This window comes from Thunnus albacares, chromosome 1 (assembly GCF_914725855.1).
Source record: "Thunnus albacares chromosome 1, fThuAlb1.1, whole genome shotgun sequence".
Classification (NCBI taxonomy): Eukaryota; Metazoa; Chordata; class Actinopteri; order Scombriformes; family Scombridae; genus Thunnus; species Thunnus albacares.
This window is the reverse complement of record NC_058106.1, coordinates 24,697,602-24,718,935: the sequence shown is the minus strand read 5'-3', so window position 1 is coordinate 24,718,935 and position 21,334 is coordinate 24,697,602. Positions and strand designations below refer to the sequence as shown.

Sequence of the window (21,334 nt, the reverse complement as noted above, 5' to 3'; positions counted from 1 at the left end):
CCCCTTTTCCTCCTCACACACACCACTGTCCGTAGCAGCAGTCAGACTTCAGGGATAGTTGGTAGAATTATCTTGTCAGATTAAGACTACGCCCACACTAAGGAGGATAAATCTGAATCTGCTGTTTACATGTGAAAACTGTGCCCACACCAGGGCTTTCACGTTGATTTTTGTGAGTATCTCCATCTACACTGAAACACAAAACAAAACGAAAGGAAAACAACATCATTTCCTGTGCTCCCTCATCTTCTTTTAGTTGACAAACAACAAAATTTTGAATCTCTGCCATCATCGTACAAAGAGCGAGACAGACGCAGCTCGGTTACTTCATTCTGTCGCCTCCTGCTCTCTGTGATCTTTTATCTTGTGTCTGACTAAAGCAAACATACAACTTTGTTGTTCTTGTTGACATATTTTACAGTGCTGAAATGAGATAACTAATCATGGTTAATTTTAATGATTAATTCCTTTATAAATTCATTAATTAACAAAAAAAAATCAAAACATTTGCTGGACCCAGCTTCTTAAATGTGAAGATGTGCTGGTCTTCTTTGTTTGATATGATTCAATTATGTTGGGGTTTTGGACTGTTGGTTGGACGAAACAAGTAATTTGATTATATTATTTTGGGCTTTGGATAATTTAGATTTTTTTGTTTTTTATTCCCAAGATTTTGTAGACTAAATAATAAACTCATTACTCAATAATGAAAGTAATTATTAGTGGCAGCTGCATATATTTATGTTTGTGTATGACAATAACTGTTTGTTGTGAGCGGCACTATTGGCATTCAAAATGATGAGCGATCAAGAGAGAGTTGGAGGTGATAGAGCGTTGTCTTCATAACGTTACTGCCACACAGCACCTTACTGTGAATGAACAGGCAAATGTCATACTATTGGGAATGGTCGCCCCCCTGCGCTCGCAGTAAAAGACTGGCATTTGAAGTTGTTTCCACTCTGAAAGGCATTTTTTTATGTTTAAGTTCCTCCTTAGGATGTACAGTTGGCCAAAACTCCTTTTTTCTATTTAGTTGGCTTGGTGTTGATGTAGTCCTATGTCAGTTGTTATTTCCTGTCTCTTTTGACCTAAATACTGTACATTCAAACTGAGTCACTTAGTCTTTTTTTTTGCAACCTTTTAGGATATTACTTGTAATTGCAGCCTTGCCTTTATCATTGGGTTAGTTGTGCAGCATAGTAATAATGGTCAGGTTTGTGGACATTGAGGGAAGGTGTGAGCTGAGCCATGTAGAGTGGGTTGAAAAAGGAGACAGTGGTTTGCACAGATCTGCAGCCCACACACCTTTTTTTTTCCCTGGCAGGTTACAACGCAGAGATTTGTCTTTCTGTCTGTCTTCCAGACAAACTGGCTCTGAATGTAACCAATAGACAGAAGGAGTATACTCACTGCATAACTGATTAAAGCAATATGAAACAAATGTGCCAGCTGGACAGAGACAGAGGATAGAAAGAGCATTGTACACCCCACTATGTTCATACTGTATATTTATGAGTCTCTCTTGCTCAATACAAAGCATTGACAAAACATCCTGTTGGCTACTTCCTGTCTCTTCTGCCTTAACTTCCTGTTTATGCAATTTTCATGAGTCCCCAAACAGAACATTGTTTCACTCTAACGTGCTACGGTCAAACGTACCTGGTCGAGCTGGTTAGAGTGGTTCTTCTTGTCATGAACCGGCTAACTGAACCAGACAGTCTCTTTGTTTTGGCGTTGGCTTACACTGTAGTATTGTCTGCCTGCCGTATCAAAAGCTACCTCTATTATAACCTGACATTTATGTTTGATGTGGTCCACTCCCCTGGCTCAGGTAGGCAGTCTATTCATGGGCTGACTATTCCTAGCTAGCTTTCTCTTTTTTTTTTATTCTCCTTTCCTCTTATCTTGTTAGTCCAGTTTCAAGCGGTGAGGAGAGTAAGGTTTCAACCCTGTCTGTTAGCTAAGTAATATCATTTTACTGAGACACATGAAAAGCCCTAGCTGTCTTCCCTAAATAGACATCCAACAGAAAGACATGCTATGGGAGCAGGCATACTGTGTCATGTAATTGTCCATTTGTGTAAGTTAATGATCCAAATGTGACCTGTATTTTTGACTCCTGTGATGATGAATCACCTAAAGGATCAGTATCAGGACCGCTCAGGACACATCATAATGGATTGGTATCATAAAATGTTGATCCTTTCTTTACTGTGTTGTGTCTACCTCAGTCTGCTACTGTCGCAGCGCAGCTCTCCTTTATGACAGCCTACAGTGAAAGCTTCTTGGTCCACAAGCAAGTGTGTGAATGTGAAAAATTACTTGGACGCATCGGTACGAGTGTTTCTGAGTTCTCACATTGAGGTTGGAAAAATGCACTGATCCAGTAAGCTCTAATGCTAGCCACTGGTAGGTCATATCAACTGTTGCACAATTAAATTGATGATGGTTTCAAATTTATCTGGACCGTTGTCAGGTTAAAGTGATCTCTGCAAGCTGGTGTCTGTGTGTGACCGAAGACGAGGGGAAAAAGTCCACTCCTTAATACCACTATATAATTGCAAGTGTTTTTGTAGTTCCCACAACACCAACACAGTGATACATCTTTTCCAGTAAAACCTAATAGTTTTAAACAAGGACCATATTTGGTAGGCTACATCTGTTACTTCAATGTGCCAGATAGCCTACGTATTTACTCAACAGTTAGACAAATAAGATAATTATTAAGTATTGGATTCTAAAGGATTGGGAACATCCCTGCTTCTTTACTATTTTGATTTGTATCTTTCCTCAAATTATCAAGATGATTAACAAATAAACACATCACATCCCTTCCTTTATAAACATGTGGAGTGAATTTTATATGTCACCACTTTCCCGCAACATCCCATTAAACAAAAATAAAAACATAATATCATTTTCATATTTGCTTAGCTAGTGTCGCTAGTTGCTATTTTGGCTCAATAGCTTTTAATGTGAATTACACTTTTCCTCCAATCGTTTGTTTAGTTCTAAACAAAACTACTGTCCCATCTGCATTTAGATTTGTGCTACCTTGAGTCTAATTCATGTCAGAGTACCAGTAGCTGCCACTGATGATAAATCTTGTAACTGAGTCACAAGGCTGAGGCCTTTTATGTTGTTTAGTAGCAGTCCCCTGTATCTGTGCATCAGGGTAATAACTGCCTTTCTGGTTCCCAATCTTGTAAACATACCCTGGAAAAGCTAGCGTAGCACTTTCTCTGTTCTGCTGCTCAAAAAACATGTTTGGGCTCCTTCTGTGGTTCCCACTGTTAAAGTCTTAGCAGAAGGAATGTGTCTAAATGGCAAATGCTTTGGAGAACGTGAGAGTGAATCAAAGAGGGGTGGGGGCACATTAGCTGTAAGTATTCACAGATGTTAGTGAAAGTTCATCAGCTCTGTACTTGTGACTGGAAAAATGTTTTTCTGGAAAGCCTTTAGCCACCGGAAGTGCAATCCACCATGTTTCCTTCTCGCCTTATGTACTTATGTGTTTGTGGCCTTGAGCAATGCAGCCAGTCTTGGAATGAGAAAAGTCCCACAGAAATCAGGCTCAGACACATCCACTGCTCTTCTGATGTCTCCGCACATGCACATTTGATTCTGCTGTTTCTATTTTCTCTTTGCAGCAGGAGTGTGTATTGTCGCTAGTGTTTTCTTATTGGGCCGTAGAAGCTGTTGCCCTCAGTGATGAAGTGTTAGAGTCATCATGTGTAGCATTACTCTCTCCAAAGGGTCATCACATGGTATGTTGCCACTGAAAATAATTGCTGGGTGTGTCTCTGTGGAGCAGCTGCTTTTGTCCAGTAGCACCATGTTTCCAGTCAGCCTGGCAGGCAAGCAGGCAGGCATGTGGTGACCTTGGCAAGGCCATGTTGAATTGAAATGTACACCAACTATTTCATAATAACTGTGGTTCTGCCAAGCCACACCCTCTTCCTTCTCTTCCCGATTCAGACTGATTGGCTTGGAGACAGACAGACATAAACACACTGCCTGCTGGCCCCTCCCTTCCTCAGGGGCAGCTGGGTAATAAACATAGAAGTCACCCCCTTCTAGCACCAAATCTCTATACACTGGGCTACGTATACAGTACGAGTGTATAAATGTGTTTTACAGAGAATCATTTAGAAGACAGGCATGGAAACTAGCTGACTTTTTGCAGTGGAAATGGAAAGACGAATTTTTAAGTGCAGAATTTGTTGAGTCATTGAGTACGTGGTGTGTTATTGGACTTAATGTCAGACGAAGTGAGCAACAGTGTATTTGGCATTATTTTTGTTATCCTATATAGACTAAATGATTCATTAAAAAAAGAAATAATTTAAATTAAAGTAAAAATAATCAGTTGTCACAGCCCTATTGTTGCAGTATATTTAATTAGTTTTTCATACCAACACAGAAGTAGACATCTGGAGGATGATTTCATAATAATATTGAAATTCTTCAACGGTGAAACACTAATAACACACCTATTACTGTCCCCTTCCACAAGCAAATTAGATTTATATGTGCGTATATATGTATTTTCATGTGTGTCCTTGCAGCGCAACAAAATTAACTTTGCTTCTCTCCTCTCACTTTCATTACAGAGAAACCAGGTCCAGAGCGGAAGCGCATTAAAAAGGAGCCCACCAACACCCGGAAGGCGGGCTTGCCGTTTGGAATGGGGATGCCAGGGATCCGGGCCGGGTACCCCCTCTCTGAGCGGCAGCAGGTGGCCTTGCTCATGCAAATGACAGCTGAGGAGTCCGTCAACAGTCCAGGTGCGTGCTTATCATGGGGGCCACGTCTTCTGTGGAAGACAAGGAAAGAGGGATGGGATGAAACTTTAAATGTAGACTGTGGAAGTGTGCGTGGAAGAGTAATGAAGGTGAATAATAAGAGGCAGGGGGGATGAGGCACGGGGTTGATTGTTTTTGTTTTATTTCTGGAGTGTCCCTGCTGTATTTCTGCCACATCTCAGTCATTCACTGTCTCTGGACAGAACAGAATCTAGATATACAAGCTAATCCATATTAATTTTCATTACAGCTGCAATGTAAACATATGCTGTCAGCGAAGGTGGTTGTTTTGTCGTTCCAGCCAGTCACGTAACAGTCACATATTTGTTCATCTACAATGGTGGAATTGTTTTTCGGAATTGTAGCATAGGACCGTCAAGGAAATGAAAGTAACCTCCCTGTTGGTGTTGCGTTAGTCTGGAACCAATGGTGCAATCTCAGCATCTTAGACAAATCACACACTCAAAAGTGAAAAAACCGTCCAAGCATTTAGCTATTGTTTATTTGTTATCTGATGTCTTCTCTGCTGTTTGATGATCATTCATTAAATTACTCTCTCCGTATGTCCCCTCAAATGGAACATTTATTGCTGATAGACGAAGGCATTTGGCCCTACATGTATTACATTCCTAAAATAACGTTGTTGCAGCATTGTACTTTTTCTCTTATTGTTGACATTTCAGATAGAATTAGGTTGGTGAGGACTAACGCATAGCCATTTTTATTTATATGTTAATTCCTTTGTTGCATGCCTGAAGGCATGGACATAGATTAAGTGAGTGAGTTTCAAATATCATTTGGGACAATAGCTGTGCAAACTCAATAATGTAAATGTGATTAAGGCTTGGGTTTAATCTTGTAAATGTGATGAAATGAGCTCAAGTTAAGTGGGTCCAACCAATCTGCTACGGATTGTTAGAGTAAGGTTGCCCCCTTCTGGCTGTCAGCAATTCCAACAAGCTGTTTTTAAATAGCAGCAGTAAACAAAATGGAAAGAATGATTAAAGCTTTTTTTTTTAAAAAAGCTGTAAAAAATGTGAATCCTTTCTAGTGTTGAAGTGGAGTTTGTCTCCTTTATCTCCTACCGACAGACACAACACCAAAGCACCAGTCACAGTCCAGTCTGGGTCAGAAGGGAACGCCAAACTCTGCATCTAAAACCAAAGACAAAGTGAATAAACGAAATGAGAGAGGAGAGACTCGGCTGCACAGAGCAGCAATCCGTGGAGAGGTACGCCGCATCAAGGAGCTCATCAGCGAGGGAGCTGATGTGAATGTAAAAGACTTTGCAGGTGAGAGGCTTTGTATACAGATTGTCCTTTATTCTGTGCATGTAGCGATGTAAAGTCATTTTTATGCTGCATATACCTCTCACACGGCAATTATTCTTATGATTAGGCTGGACTGCATTGCATGAGGCGTGCAACAGGGGGTACTATGATGTGGCCAAGCAGCTGCTGGCAGCCGGAGCAGAGGTCAACACCAAGGGTCTGGATGATGACACTCCTCTACATGATGCATCCAACAATGGACATTTCAAGGTAAATAAAAAATGCAAAGTCACTAAAGCTAGGTCATGTTTGAACACCCTCAACATTATATATCAAAGTTGTAAGGAAAGTAGGAAGTTAATTACTCTGACTCTGTATCATGCTTATTCATGGCTCATGTATATGACCTAATAATATCTGTGAAACTAGAGACACATTGACCTTTGTGTTTGACCTCTAAATTCTAAACCACAGGGTTTTACTAGAACTTGGTAAAATACCTCTTAAACTGCAATTTATATTAACTTTTTTTTTAATTATTTGTTTCAGGTGGTTAAGCTACTTTTACGGTATGGAGGGGACCCACGTCAAAGCAACAGAAGAGGTGAAACACCTTTGAAGGTTGCCAACTCTCCAACTATGCTGAATCTGTTGCTGGGGAAAGGCACTTACACCTCAAGTGAAGAAAGTTCATCAGGTATGTAATATCACATCTTTGTGTCACCTAATTGCATGACTGTTATCAGCCATGTACTGTTGATATGCAGTTGTTACATACAGTTTGGATGGGGCTGTAAGTGTTCACTTACATTGTGTATTGATTTTGCCTCTTTTTACTGTCCACAGAATCTTCAGAAGAGGAAGATGCCCCTTCATTTGCCCCATCCAGCTCTGTCGATGGCAATAACACAGACTCAGAGTTTGAGAAGGGCCTGAAGTTGAAAGGGAAAACAGCAGACCCTCCTAAATCTGCAGTCACACCCGTCAAAGATGAATACGAATTTGATGAGGATGATGAGGAGGAACGTGTCCCCCCTGTGGACGACAAGCACCTCTTGAAAAAAGACTTCCGCAAGGACTCGATCAGCAAGCCCAACAGCTTCATCTCCATACCCAAGATGGAGGTCAAAACCTATTCCAAAAGCAACTCGCTCACACCAAAGAAAACTGTCAGGCGGATCATCTCTGACAGTAACAGTTCAGACGAGGATGATAGGACGTTGTGTTTCACGCCAGCGCCTACGCCACGGCAACAGGCCCAGCAAACAAATACCAAGACTAGAGACTCTGGCAGCCTGAGCCTTAAACAACAGAAAGACAAGAATAAAGTCAAAAAGAAGCGGAAGAAGGAGAGTAAAAACAACGTCAGTAAAGAAGTCAGATTTGGTAAAGTAAATGACAAATTTTGTACATCTGACTCTGATTGTGCAGATTTGGAGAGTGAGGATGATAAGGGCTCAAATAGTATAAAGGACTCTTCTGCAACGAGCCTGAAAGAATCCCCTGGCTTTAACGCATCCTCCTCCTCCTCCTCCTCCCATGGAAACTTGAACTGTCAGAAACAAACACCATCATTAGCAGAACAGCACCCAAAGCAGTGGAGGACAGATGGCTGGAAGACAGTGTCATCTCCGACATGGTCAGATGTCAGTTCTCTCTCAGATTCCGTCAGAACAAGACTGTCCAGTGAGTCTGACTACTCCTCTGCTGATTCCAGTGTAGAGTCAATAAAACAAGTGAAGAGGAAAGCGCAGGAGAACAAAAAGAAGAATAACAATGTGCACAGTAACACAGTAGACAAGAAAAACTCTGAGCTCTACAAAAACTCCAATGCAGACAGTACGGCCTCTAAAACCGATGTAGATGGCAAAGTGCTGAAAAAGCATAAAGTGAAGCACAAGCACAAAAATAAGGAAAAGGACAAAGCTCCAAGTCTAGTGCTTAATCAAGACATGAACGAGAAATTTGTCAAGAGCTATTCTTTTGATTTTGACGATTCAAGGCAAAAGTCCTTAATTGTTGAATCAGAATCCCCATCTGAGAGCAAAGTCAAGTTATCTAAACACGAAAAAGACCATTCAAAAAAGGAGGATAGGCTGTCAAAAAGCAAGTCTGAAGATAAGGAGTGGTCATCTAGCAAAGACTTGCATAGAACAGTGAAAGAGGAGAAAAATAAGAAAACAAAGGACTCCACCAAGGACAAGACAAATAAGGAAGAGAGGGAAAAGCCTGTAAAATCTGACAAGGATAGAAATGTCAAGGAGAAGGAGAAGCCCAAGGAGGATAAACAAAAAGCTCACAAAGAGGAGAAGAAGAAAAAGTCCAAGGAAAAGTCCTCCTCAAAGGCAGACAGGAAAAGTGAGCAGAAAGAGGAAAAACATCTAAAGGTGGACAAGGAGAAAAACACCAAGGAGGAAAAGGAGAAATGTAAAAAGGACAAAGCACAGAAGGAAGAGTCAGAGTATGAAAGCTATGACGTTAACAACCGTTTCCTCAACCTGGAGGACACAAAGCTCAGTGCCTCAGATGACCATCATGACAGGTGGGGCTCAGAGATGTCCTCTGACTCCTCCCTCTATGGAGATGACAGCTGGGACGCACCTGTCAAAGAGTACAAGGAATACAAAGCCAACAACGCTGTTAAACTAATTGTTGAGACTGTTAAGGAAGAGACGAGGAGGAAAGAAAACAAAGTCAAGGACAAGAAATCAGACCATAACGAGAAAAGATCAGAGAAAGAAGCCACATCTAAGAAGAAAGACAAAGACTCCTCGGAAAAGACAAATGAAAAGAAAAAAGACTGGTCAGAAAAACAAAAATTAAACTCCAGTCACTCAGTTGAAAAAGAGAAGAAGCGGAAGGAGTCCACAGATGTAGTCAAAGACAAAAAGGAGAAGGATTCTCTGGACATTAGTCGAGACCGCAAAGACTCATATGAGTTCATGAAGGAAAGAAAGGACATAAAAATCAAGCAAGAATCTATAAGAGATGACAATGATACTTTCTTCAAAGACATTGATGCTGTCAGTAAATCATGTGATATCAGAGAAAGAAACCACTCTGGAAAGGAGAAAGAAAAGAAGGGTGAGGGAGTGGAAAAGCGAGAAAAGACAAAAGCTGATAAGCACAAGGAGAAAACAAAAGACAGAGGAGCTGATCAGGAGAAGGAGAAGAGTGAGAAAAGCTCCATAGAAAAAGCTGTCAAGGAAAAGGATGCAGACCGTAGCACCAAAGACAAGAAGGAGGGGGCCAAAGACAAACATAAAGAGTCTCATGGCAAAGACAAAGATCGAAAGATGTCATCGGAACAGACCAAGGACAAGAAAGAAAAGGCTTCTCAAGACAAACATGCTGAGAGGGAGAAGGATTTCATCGAGGTAAAGAAAGAGGAAAGAAAACCTGAGAAAATTCGAGAGAAAACGTGGTACAAGATAGCTGACATTTTCACTGATGAAAGTGATGATGATGAGGACAGCTACAATGGTGGGGTTGTGTCTGACTCCATCAGAAAAGACTCAACACCTGATCAGGATGAGCTGGATCACTTCCCTTCAGAAAAAGTTCGGAAATCTTCTGCGGAGGCTAAACATAATATCGAAAAGGCGAAAGAAAAAGAACACAAAGAGAAGAAGAAAGAAAAGGCCACATTTGACACAGGTAAAGAAAGGAAAGGCTCCCTAGAGAAACACAACAAAGACAAGAAAGACTCTGTGGATGCAAAACATAAGGAAAGAAAAGACAGAATGTCAGTGGACTCAAACCAAGAGAAGAAAAATAAGCAGAAGCTGTTGGATAAAAGGGATACCAGTGAGGAAAAGACAAAGAGCAAATATAAAGACAAGCTGGACCATTCTAAGGAAAGGAAACCTTCAAAAGGCAGCGGTGAGAATGAAAAGTCCCTCTTAGAAAAATTGGAGGAGGAAGCTATGAATGACTACAAGGATGACTCTAATGACAAGAACAGTGAAATCTCTTCGGACAGCTTTACTGACCGAGGTCATGACCCAGTCCTCACTAGTTACTATGACTCCATCAGCCTGACAGATGTGTCTGAGGACAGGAGAGACTCCCTGTCTATATCTACACCCCAGGATAAGTTCAGAGAGAAAGAGAGGCATCGACATTCCTCCTCTTCTTCGTCCAAGAAAAGTCACGACAAGGAGAAAGAAAAGGTCAAGAAGGACAAAGGAGAGAAACGTGACAAGACCGAGGAGATCAGAGAATCTTACAGTCGCAGAGAGAGTTTACCTTTTGAGAAAGAGCCCATGCCTCTAGAGGCAGACCCTTACACATTCCCATATGGAGGTAAGGGAGATGGTGAAGACGACTTTGATAAAACATTGGAATTTGAAAAAGAGATGTCCAAAAAGGACAAAGCAACTGGTGTCATCAGTGACAGGATGAAGGACAAAAAGAAAAAAGAGAAACACAAGGAAAAAATTAAGGAGGAGAAGAATAAATACATGGATGGCTTTGGGTCATTTAAACACTCCAAAGAGGATGTGAAGTCAGGGTTGAAAGATGGGCCCCAGGTAACTGTTCTGAAAGACAGATCAAAAGAAGAAAGTCCCAAATTTGATATGAAAAAAGACCGAAATCGGGATACGCTGGACAAAGACAACAGAATGGACCACAGTAAATCAAAGGCTAAGGATGAAAATGAAAAGCTCACTCAGTCCAAAGACACGGTGCGGAAAGATAATCGTCCACGTGAAAAACTGTTGGTGGATGGTGATTATCAAATTACAAGTTTTGGTCAGATGCTGAGTCTAAAAGATCAGGAGATTGAAGAGCGCCACAAGAGACATAAAGAAAGGATGAAGCAGATGGAAAAGCTGAGACCCAAGTCAGGGGATCCTAAACTCAAGGACAAAACTAAGTCCACAGAGGAAGTCCGGAAAAATCGCAGTGAGCTTTCATCAAAGAAATCCAACAGCCTGGAGTCTGGTCTTAAAGAGAAGAAGCTGAAGGATGTGGGTCTCCCGGCCCAAATGATGTCCCCTAGCAGGAAGTTCCAACCTACTGACAGTCAAAACTCAAAGGACTGGCTGGCTGGACACCAAATGAAGGAGAACCTTCCTGCTTCTCCTAGACCAGATCAGAACAGGCCAACTGGTGTCCCCACACCAACATCTGTCATCTCCTGCCCAAGCTATGAAGAAGTAATGCAGACTCCACGGACCCCATCTTGTAGTGCAGAAGATTACCCTGACATCATGCTGGATGGTCTGGACTGCCAGAATTCATCAGCTATGACTATGTCTATGAACGCTTGCTCCCCATCCTTCTTTGAAAGGTATTACATTTTACTGTGGGTTTACTGTTTGGATTATTCAAAGGGAGTTTTACTCTGTTGACTATTTTCTAATTTCTTTTGTTTCTGTTCTCCACCCAGCAGGTACTCTAACTCCCAGGGTTTCCAGGAGGGCACCTGCCCTACCCCTGCAAAGAACCTCCAGCTGCCACTTGTCAGCCGTTCTGCATCCTCTGATGTCCGCAGGCCTCTGGAGGATGAGTTCAAAGCTGAAGCTGACAAGTTCCTTCGACAGCAGAGTGATCCAGCTGCTGAATTTGATCCAGCTTCCTCCCAAACTCTAGAAGAGAAATCAGCATCTGTGGATAGGCTGGAGTGCCTGCCATCACCCTATTTCTCCCCGATAAGAATGTTGTCCCCTCGGCGGGAACCAACTCATCCAACGCCAGATGTGGCAGCACCAACTCTTGCTGGCACAGAGAGTAATGAGCACCTTCCTGACAGTGTGTACAACAGTTTCTTGCCCAAACCTTCTACACCAGTTCACAGGCCAGACCCCCAAGAACCCTGCTTCGACATTGCTGCACCACCAACCCCAGCTCCTGCTGCTTTGCCACCGCTGGATATCGATGACATCTCTGAGCCTCACCACAGTGAGCCTAACCTGGTCCTGTCAGATCTACCTTCTGTCACAGAGGAACAGGAACAGGAACAGGAAGAAGAGGATGAAGAAGACGAGGATGATGAGGAGGACGGTGATTTGGATGAAAGAGCTGATGGAGATCACTGTGCAGCAGAGGAGGCGGAGCAAACAGCGGAGCCCTGTTCCTTCTCCCCTCAAGTTGAGGACCCTCTAAGGAAGAGCTGGCCTGCAGAGTCTCCAGAACGGCAAGATCCAGAGGTCCACCAGCTCTCTCCAGCACACTCTGCACCCAACCATGGAGACAATTGCTTTGATCATAGTATGGGTTGGAATCCTGATATGGACCTCAAATCTCCCCACAGGACGTATGGAGAGATAGAGGCTGCTGTCTCCAAAATAACCAGTCCTTATTCGCATTCAGACAGTGACATGCAGCACATGTCTGGACACCCCTCTGTCACTCCCCCTTACGCCACCTGGAATAGGTGGCATAAGGAGGACCCTGAGGACTTCGATGAGCAGAAGGAGGCTGTGGCCGATATCCCCTCTCCAGAGAGGCCTGACACTGCTATGGATGGGGAACCCAACTATTTAAACACCTCATCATCCTCCACTAGGCTGGAGTCTTTCTTCCAGGACTGCAACAAGCCTAACATAGAGGATAGTCACCAGATGGATACAGAGTCAGCATGTATAGAGCCAGACAGCAGACAGAGCACACACAGCTTCGGTGCTACCACTGATGGCGACATGGCTCCAGCTGTGGGCCCTGAACCAGTGGTGCCATGGGCAGACCCATTCTCTGCTGATACAGATGAACTGGATGACTTGGGACCATTCTCCTTGCCTGACTTACCACTCCCAGACAAGTCAGAAGAAGCTGAGTCTCGAGACCCAGAACTAGCTGACCACAACAAGACTGTACCGACCCACATTAGACATACCATCACAGATGTAGATGACCCAGACATAATGGAGGTGGACCTACCAAGCCTAGCTAAGACTTCATGCTCTGCTGTAGACCTAGGGCTAGGCGAACCTACCGGACAAGACCTGGTTGTACCATCACCACATACCAACTTCCAGCAAGAGTTGGACCCTGAGCCTCAGAGTGTGCCAGTCAACAGCTCTCTGTCTCTCACACAACAACAGAGCAGCATGTTGGAAAGAAAGGGACCTTACGGAGGACCTGATGAGTCGGATCCTAGTGTGTTGTATTCGTCTGTGAAATCAGATGCCACTCAGCAACATCACATACAGATCCACTCCCTCACTGAGTCTTTGCAGTTACCCCTGGAATCAGTGTCTGCTGTCAAGTCAGAGGTGAGACCAGAGGAGATGTCTGAGCCTGTAGCAGAATCCATATCATGCAGTCCTCTTCCTCAGCTCCCAGTGGCAGTCTCCCTCTCCAGCACAGTGGAACAATCCGACACCCAGGAGGCCACTTCCAAGCAGACGCCGGTAACCCTGACCACAGTGTCCCCCACATTAGATATCCCCAAGAAGGTGGAGGAAATCCCTCAAAGGATGACCCGTAATCGCGCCAAGAACAATCCTTCTGCTGCTGCTGTCCCTCCTACCTCCAGCATAACTTCTTCTGCAACTGCCACCCCTGTAACGACCAGTCCAGCAGTGAGCATTAACCCTATTCCTACGAGAACTCAGACCCCCACCTCTGCCTCTACCTTCTCAGCTCTGAAGAAAGACAAAGAATCTGTGCTTAGTGTCTCTTCTGCTGCATCTAATTCAACCCCAGCAGTGGCTGTATCTACTTCTGTGACCACCTCCGCATCAGTGGTTCTCAGTAAGACGACTAAAGGTCGTCCTCTTCCTATGGACGAAGAGGAATCTCAGACCCAGCACCCACGGAAGAGGAAATTTCCACGTTCGGCTGGGCAGCAAGTCCAGGTCCAACTGGTGAACACAGCCATGCAGCAGACCAGAGAAATGATTCAGCAGACTTTGGCTGTAGTAGTCAATGCCATCAAGCTGGATGATATTGAGCCTTACCACAGTGACCGTTCCAACCCTTACTTTGAGTACCTGCAGATCAGGAAGAAGATTGAGGAAAAGAGGAAGATTCTGTGCTACATCACCCCACAGGCCCCACAGTGTTATGCCGAGTATGTGACCTACACCGGCTCCTACCTGCTAGATGGCAAGCCCCTCAGCAAGCTTCATATCCCTGTGGTAAGTTATGGTGATTGTACTTTTTTCCTAATGATACAGCCAAAATAATACCTCAGTCAATTCTATAAGCACTGAAACAAGCTGAAGAATGTAGGTCTGATTCTGATAAATTATCTAACATTTGACAGTATTGAAGCAATTTTTATTGATATTTTTTTACTATTGCATGGCAAGAGTTTTTTTTAAGTATTATGTCTTACTGTGGAAATGTAAACAAAAGCTCTAGAATGTATACTGTCTGTTCTGGTGTAATAAAAATTGAGAGGTGTTAGAGGATATAAATGGTCTATGTTGTGTTTGTTCATCAGATTGCCCCACCTCCATCGCTGTCAGAACCTCTGAAGGAGCTCTTCAGACAACAGGAGGCTGTGAGAGGGAAGCTCAGGTTGCAGCACAGCATAGAACGGGTAAGGAATATATTGCATGACATGACATGTTCACATTTTTAACATTTCTTATTTTCCGGCCTTATTCCTTATCTATTAATTCAGTCGTTGCTCACTCCCTGTTTCTGCTTTCATACATACAGCCACACACATGTACACTGAACGCCATAAGCACTTCTTTGATGAAAGATCAAAGCCTGTTTTTAATAGAAATTAAGTGAAATCTGCATACCTCCTACTCCTAGGTTCTGCCAGAGTGGATTGCAGGCACAAATCTAATTCATCTCTCTCTAATAAAGTGAAGACTAATTTAATGAAACACACAGAGCAGCTTTATGATCAAGACCCACTTCTATTGACCCCACCAACCAGCATGTTATTCAGCTTATTGTCCAACTGTATATCTTAATATTTATTTTCTTTCTTTATTTTATTGTTCACAGGAGAAGCTGATTGTCTCATGTGAGCAGGAAGTGTTAAGGGTCCACTGCAGAGCTGCCAGGACAATAGCCAATCAGGCTGTGCCGTTCAGCGCCTGCACCATGCTTTTGGACTCTGAAGTATACAACATGCCATCAGAGAGCCAGGTAGGAAATATACAAAGACACATTAAGTGTCATGTCAGTTGTAACTGATTTCAGTAGAGAATATGGCAGCCATTTTTACATAATCTGCATTGTAATTTATTCTGTTTTCTCAGGGTGATGAGAACAAATCTGTGAGAGATCGCTTCAACGCTCGTCAGTTCATTTCCTGGATCCAGGATGTGGATGATAAATATGACCGCATGAAGGTAAATATCGGCACCCTGTAGTCTGCTAATATGTGCTGTTATGTCTTGAGTTAAAGGCATTGATATCATACTCTGAGTGCTTGGCAGGTGGATTTATGCTCACCTTCTCCTTTCCACAGACATGTTTATTGATGCGGCAACAGCACGAGGCAGCAGCCCTCAACGCAGTGCAAAGGATGGAGTGGCAGTTGAAGGTCCAGGAGCTGGACCCAGCGGGGCATAAGTCCCTCTGTGTCAACGAAGTGCCGTCCTTCTACGTGCCAATGGTTGATGTCAACGACGACTTTGTCCTGCTGCCTGCGTGACACACCTGTGCTCACAGATAGAGAGCGAACTTCGTCTGAATTACTTCTTCTCAAAGAGACTTCGTTGAACAGAACGAATGGAAAGGGCTAGCAAGTTTGAAAGAGGACTTTAGACAGGAAAAAATATTATATAGAAAAAGAGTACAGATGGAAAAACTTGCTCTTGATTCCCTTCCGTGAAGAAGGAAACCTGTTTTTACTGGGGAAAAAGAAAATACACAACTTGCACTTTCATCCTCAAAGTTTTTACTCTTTTGTTTGATCAGAGCGCGAAAAGCAGAAACAGTTTTTGCTTTGAGGCTCTGACATTGGGACACAACTCCTCAGTGCTCAGTTACAGTGAGACAGGGGACAGAGATATATTTTCTGCGTTCGTTTTTGGTCCCTGCTTCAATAGACCCACCACCACCACCACTGGGAGGAGGTTTCGGAGAGGAGCTCACCCAAAAGCGTGGTGCCTGTCCTGAGGGAGGACTTAGGAGAAGCCTCCCCTGTTGACCCAGGGCTCCTGGTGGGCCAGGAGAACTAGGCAGAGTGCAGCGCTGACCCAGAAGATGTCAACGGAGCTGTGGTGCATCATTTGGATCTTCAGTGTGTATCTAAAGCGAGACGGCTGGGACGGACAGACCGGGAAGCTAGAACCAGCCGCTGATGGATTTGGGGCTATAAGACCATATACCCAGAGGACACCCTCTCTGTTCACACTGCACCAGGCCGAGCTAAACAATTGTGCGACAGAGCCTGCAGCAGGTTGGAATACAGCAGAGGGATATCGATGTGTGTGTGCACGTCTGAGAGGAAGAGACTGATCCTGCAGCCTCTCAGCCTTGCTAAACAGAAGAGGACAGGCACGGATCCCTGAGGACAGACCGGAATGTTCCTCAGCCACCCTGCTTGCTCCAACACAAACACATCAGACCGCCATGGACTGCAAAAACACCACAGGACAACCAGAAGAAACAAACATAACGAATGTTGAGATTCAAAGAGACTATTGAGAAATTGTGGTTTTGGCAGGTGGAGAGAAATATTGTTTTTGTCTATTTCTTTACTTGGGCATTTCATTGTTTCTGAGGAAGTGACTTGAAACACTACAGAGCCAATATTAGTTTAATGGAAAAAAACAAAAGAAAACTGAAAAAAAGTTGTATTCCGTAAATTATGTACAGTTTTTATATTCGTTAACCAATGTATTCTTGCTGCCTTCTAGATAATTTATTTTGCCACACATTACTGCACAGTTGTAAATAACCTATGTACTGTAATATCACTCAGTTAAGTGTAAAGAAAAAACATAAAAGAAATAAAAATTATCTTTTTATGTACAGTTCACTTTTGGGCAGCACTTTCCCCCCTCATATCCATGGGCCAAAATGTGTACACGATTCTGTCAGTATTTGAAAGACTCCAGTGCACAGTTGTATGATCCCATCACTAGATTCAGTCCAGGGTAAGGTAAAGCAACTCACCTGGATGTGGATCACCACAACAAACACAGAAATAGCTGACAGAGACCACTTCTGGATTTAACCGGCCTCCCACAGGCCAACCACCATTTAGTCCCTCAGATGTAGCAGAATAGTTGTTGAGGATTTATTTAAAGTATAGACAGAGGATTATTATTCATTGCTTTACTACACAATTATATCTGAAAAATCTCGAACCAAGAAAATGCCTTTTTCAGTGAAAAAAAAAAAAAATGTACTCATTGTTGGGCAAAGTCGCATAGATATATATGGGTGGGATGAAAGTAAGAGAGATGTCATTCATGAGCAAAAGCATCACGTTAATGTGTAATAGTTTCAAATTAATTTTCCTTATTTTTTTAATTTACAAAAATTGGACTGAAATCATTTCTAATCATCACAAAACATCATTGTGTAAAATGTACAGGACACGGGTCTTTCAGCACCTCATTTGTTTTTGCATTAGTCAAACTGAAGAGTTGTAACTTTCATGGACATGTTTCATTCCATTCGGACTTTTTAACATTGGTGTGTCGAGTCTGTCTGCTTCTCCGTTACTGGAGAGCAGCTTATATTTTCTAGGTGCTGTTCCAGCTTTACTCACTGGATGGTGCCAGTGGTGTCAGAAAAAACTCAAGAACCTTATTTGGCTTTGCACAAGACGCGTGGCCTTTCAATTGAATGGGTGTTTTTAAATATATTTAAATTTTATTACAGCCCATAGGGAGGTCAGATCCCTCACAGGATTCCAACATAATAACATCGGAAACATTTAGCTCCAGTCACATCAGCCTTTCTAAGTTTTATCAATGTTTAATCTGCAAGGGGTTTGGCTAGTGTCGTCAGGGATTTTAAATGTTTAGGTTACTTCCTCATATTACTGTTGTGTGCTGGCATTTGCCACAATCATGTTCTTGTGTCAGGCCCCAAGCAGACAGTTACAAGACTTAAATCTTCTCAGAATGAACTAAAAAGTGGACACGCATTAACACAAACAGCAGAGGGGATAGAAACGGCCTTTGCTGAGTCAAATTTTATTGTCCTCAGTTTAAAAAAAAAAAAAAATCTCATCAAAATGGTGATTTGTGATGACTGGTAGTGATTCTCAATTTTCAGTGGGTCTTTTGAAAAGCTTTCCTGACCTACCACATAGGCTGCCTGTCTGTGTGTGAGAGCTGCTCATGTATCCTGATGGCAATATTATCTGAAACATTTAAGTGATTTACACACTGTCAGTCAGCATAGCTGTGTATGGTATGTCTAGTCAAGTGCAATGGTTGTTGCTATTACACTGTGCAGACAAGGTGGCTAGATGTATAGTTACACACACATCCTGGTTGGTATACATACATATACATACATATTTGGATACAAATAGCCAGAAATTTTGTTTTTTTTAAACCCCCTGTTCGCCATGTTTTTGTTTTTACTTTGTTGTTGGTTTCTTACACAGTTTTTGGGGAAGAGGTTTAGGGTGTCTTTTGTTCACAGAATCCTTGTGTGTTTTTTAACTCGGTGTATGTAGTTTTGAATGTTGTTGTGTTTATCTTTGGGGTTTTTGTTCCTGTATAAAGCATAAACACCAGTGGCATGTCAATCACGTTGCTTATCGAGCAGAATGTATACCGTTACTATGCCCTGACCGACCACACCCTCACTATTGTTTACAAGACATCAAATGTGTTTCCGTTTCATGTGTCACCTTTTTTTAAAAACAAAAAACAAACAAAAAAAGAAAAAAAAAACGGTTTAAGCCCTTGCCTTTGTTTTTACTCCCGTAATCAGTCATTTATTTGAACCACAAAGGCTTGAAATGGTGATGGTTGACACAAGACAGTCACGCATTGAACAACTGACAGGCGATTTCTCCCCCCCAGTCTGCAATACACCGCTGCGCAGAGCAATAGACTAAACACATCCATCCACATTGATTCTCCAGTGTGAATATTCAACAAGCAAAGAGTGATTTCTGGATAAATTCAGTACAGACGACACACACATCAGTCCTCAGATGCACAGTAGAGCACTTGGCCGTGGTGATACAGATGCTAGCCTGACACCACCTCAGTCAGCAACATATTACCTCTACTCTCCTCACATTCACTCATAATGTTTATTTTAGATTTGTTATTTGTTGTTTTTTTTTTTTTCTTACTGGACATAAATATACATAATTGCTATTTTTTCATTATATAGAATCACGATTTCAAGCCTTTTTTTCTAGTTTTCTTTTGTTTTATTTTTTAATTAAAACCCAGACTGTAGCTGTTTCTTTGTTCCTTTTTTGTTTTAGAATGGAAAATGACTAATAAAAAGCATGGAGAACTACTCTTTAAATGGTGAGAAATAACCTATTTATTATCTTTTTGTTTTTTCTGACACCTGTGGTATGTTTTGAGTTGAAGTTGGTCTCCGCTGTGTAAATTTTCCTCCGTGTAATGCGTGAAAGAGACATACTGTACATAGCTCTGTAAATAAAACCTCCCAGGACGTTTTGCACCCTCCTCTTTGTACTAGTCTGAAAAATTGCGTAGAATGTGGGGTTCTAACAGCAACGAGCTGCGTGCGCTCGCTGCAGGTGATTATGATGTAACAATGTAACATTTTTTTATTTGTACAATGTAGTTTATTTGTGTACATATTGTTGGAGCAGCTAAGGGGGGGGGAGGGGATATATGGGGGGTTGTTGATGCTATCGTCAGTGCTGTAACAGAAATCCAGTACTTTCACCTTTAGCTGTTGTTGATTTCCTGCAAAAAAAGAAAAGGAAAAAAAATCACAAAAAAATAAAAATGCGAGAAACTGAAAAATGAGGATGGATGGGAAAAAAAAGACTAAAACTGAAAAAATTCTAAATTGTTATTTTCTACAGTTGCATGTACAGAGAGCGCGAGAACTGCTGTTGTTCCTCAGAGATTATGTTCGTTAATAAAATTTTGAAATATTACCAGCTCCCCCCTCTGGTTCTTCGTTTTCTGTTTGCATTGCCTGTGTCGTTATGGAAAAAGCTGAATGGTACACAACCGCATCATCAAAGATATCACCAATTATTTCAGATACATCCCAAATATATCTACTCACAAGAATATGCACTTAAATGATAACATTTATCTTAATATAATTACCATCAAAGTCATTATTGTTTTCTTGTGATGTTCCAGTGACATGTTTCCACATTTGGTGTCACCACATAAATCTTCACTGTGAGCAAAAGCTGTTTCACAATCCAAATGTTTGAAATGCCTTCTCTGACACAGCTGCCAGGTTTGGTACATGTGGTAATCTCATAGCCTGAAAGAGTTCAGTCAGAGTGTCACCAGCCAAAATCAATCTATCATGTCATAAAGAAAAGCCTGGACTCATCAGTAAATAGGTTATTTATTTCAACATCCTGATTATTTTCAATTGTCTTTGCCATTTTTGTTATTCATGCACATTGGAGTCATGTCACCTGACGCATTGTTTAATTTTACCAAACCAATTTATGTCTTTCTCTGCAGTTAACAAACAGCTCTGTCACAAGGTAGAAAAACCTGTTGATGTTACGAGTCATCATGTGGATATGCTGTGTCATTTGGTAATTTCCTTGTAACTTGTTACACTTAACTGACTGTGAGCGCAGTATGTTTTCATGTTTCATGTCAGAGCCAGATGAGATGAACTCGAGTCACTGAGTCAGAGGCATTCCTGGATCCTGAGTCCACCAAGTCCAACTGATCCCACGCTGACAGTGTCAAATACCAACACGTAACTATGGTTATGTTATGTTACGTTACTATGGATCACTCTAAGAATAAGTCATAGTTTGTTGTTGACCTGATGACGATCAGTGACTAATGGTAACGGTGGATTTAGCTTTTAGACTTTTCGTTTGATGTTAAATGTACTTTTTGTGATATCAGAAATTAATCATTCCTATTTCCTAATATCAGATATCAGGATCAAGTCTTTGATATCAAAATGCTGATTTTCAGTCATGTCATTTATTATTTAAATAGGAAAATATTTAAAGGGGCACTTCACCAATTTAACATATGAAGTTAAGTTTACCCATCTCAAGGAGTACTACTCAGTCTGTGGCTCTGGAGGAGCTTTCTAAAGTGTGAAAGACAAAAAAAAACCTGATGATGTCATCAGGGTTATCTTCGTTTGGGCTAGAGACCAAAAACTTAACAGAAGACCTGCATTTTAAAAAGGCAATGTAGGGTTTGAAAGACCTGA

At 42.0% G+C, this 21,334-nt stretch overlaps 1 protein-coding gene across 6 annotated transcripts in view; it reads left to right on the top strand.

The window, feature by feature from the left end:
• ankrd11 (ankyrin repeat domain 11) overlaps positions 1 to 20,060 on the top strand; it is a 110,859-nt gene extending 90,799 nt beyond the window's left edge. For 5 of the 6 annotated variants that reach the window (XM_044351417.1, XM_044351425.1, XM_044351445.1 and 2 more), the window contains 10 exons: positions 4,614 to 4,787; positions 5,897 to 6,097; positions 6,204 to 6,346; positions 6,626 to 6,773; positions 6,923 to 11,372; positions 11,472 to 14,163; positions 14,472 to 14,570; positions 14,993 to 15,136; positions 15,250 to 15,342; positions 15,462 to 20,060. In XM_044351417.1, coding sequence (XP_044207352.1) covers positions 4,614 to 4,787; positions 5,897 to 6,097; positions 6,204 to 6,346; positions 6,626 to 6,773; positions 6,923 to 11,372; positions 11,472 to 14,163; positions 14,472 to 14,570; positions 14,993 to 15,136; positions 15,250 to 15,342; positions 15,462 to 15,647 — 8,330 coding nt within the window. In that variant the 3' untranslated portion in view covers positions 15,648 to 20,060. The remainder of the gene's footprint in view (positions 1 to 4,613; positions 4,788 to 5,896; positions 6,098 to 6,203; positions 6,347 to 6,625; positions 6,774 to 6,922; positions 11,373 to 11,471; positions 14,164 to 14,471; positions 14,571 to 14,992; positions 15,137 to 15,249; positions 15,343 to 15,461) is intronic. The other variant, XM_044351454.1, reaches the window with a different exon arrangement.
• Positions 20,061 to 21,334: the final 1,274 nt, after the last annotated feature.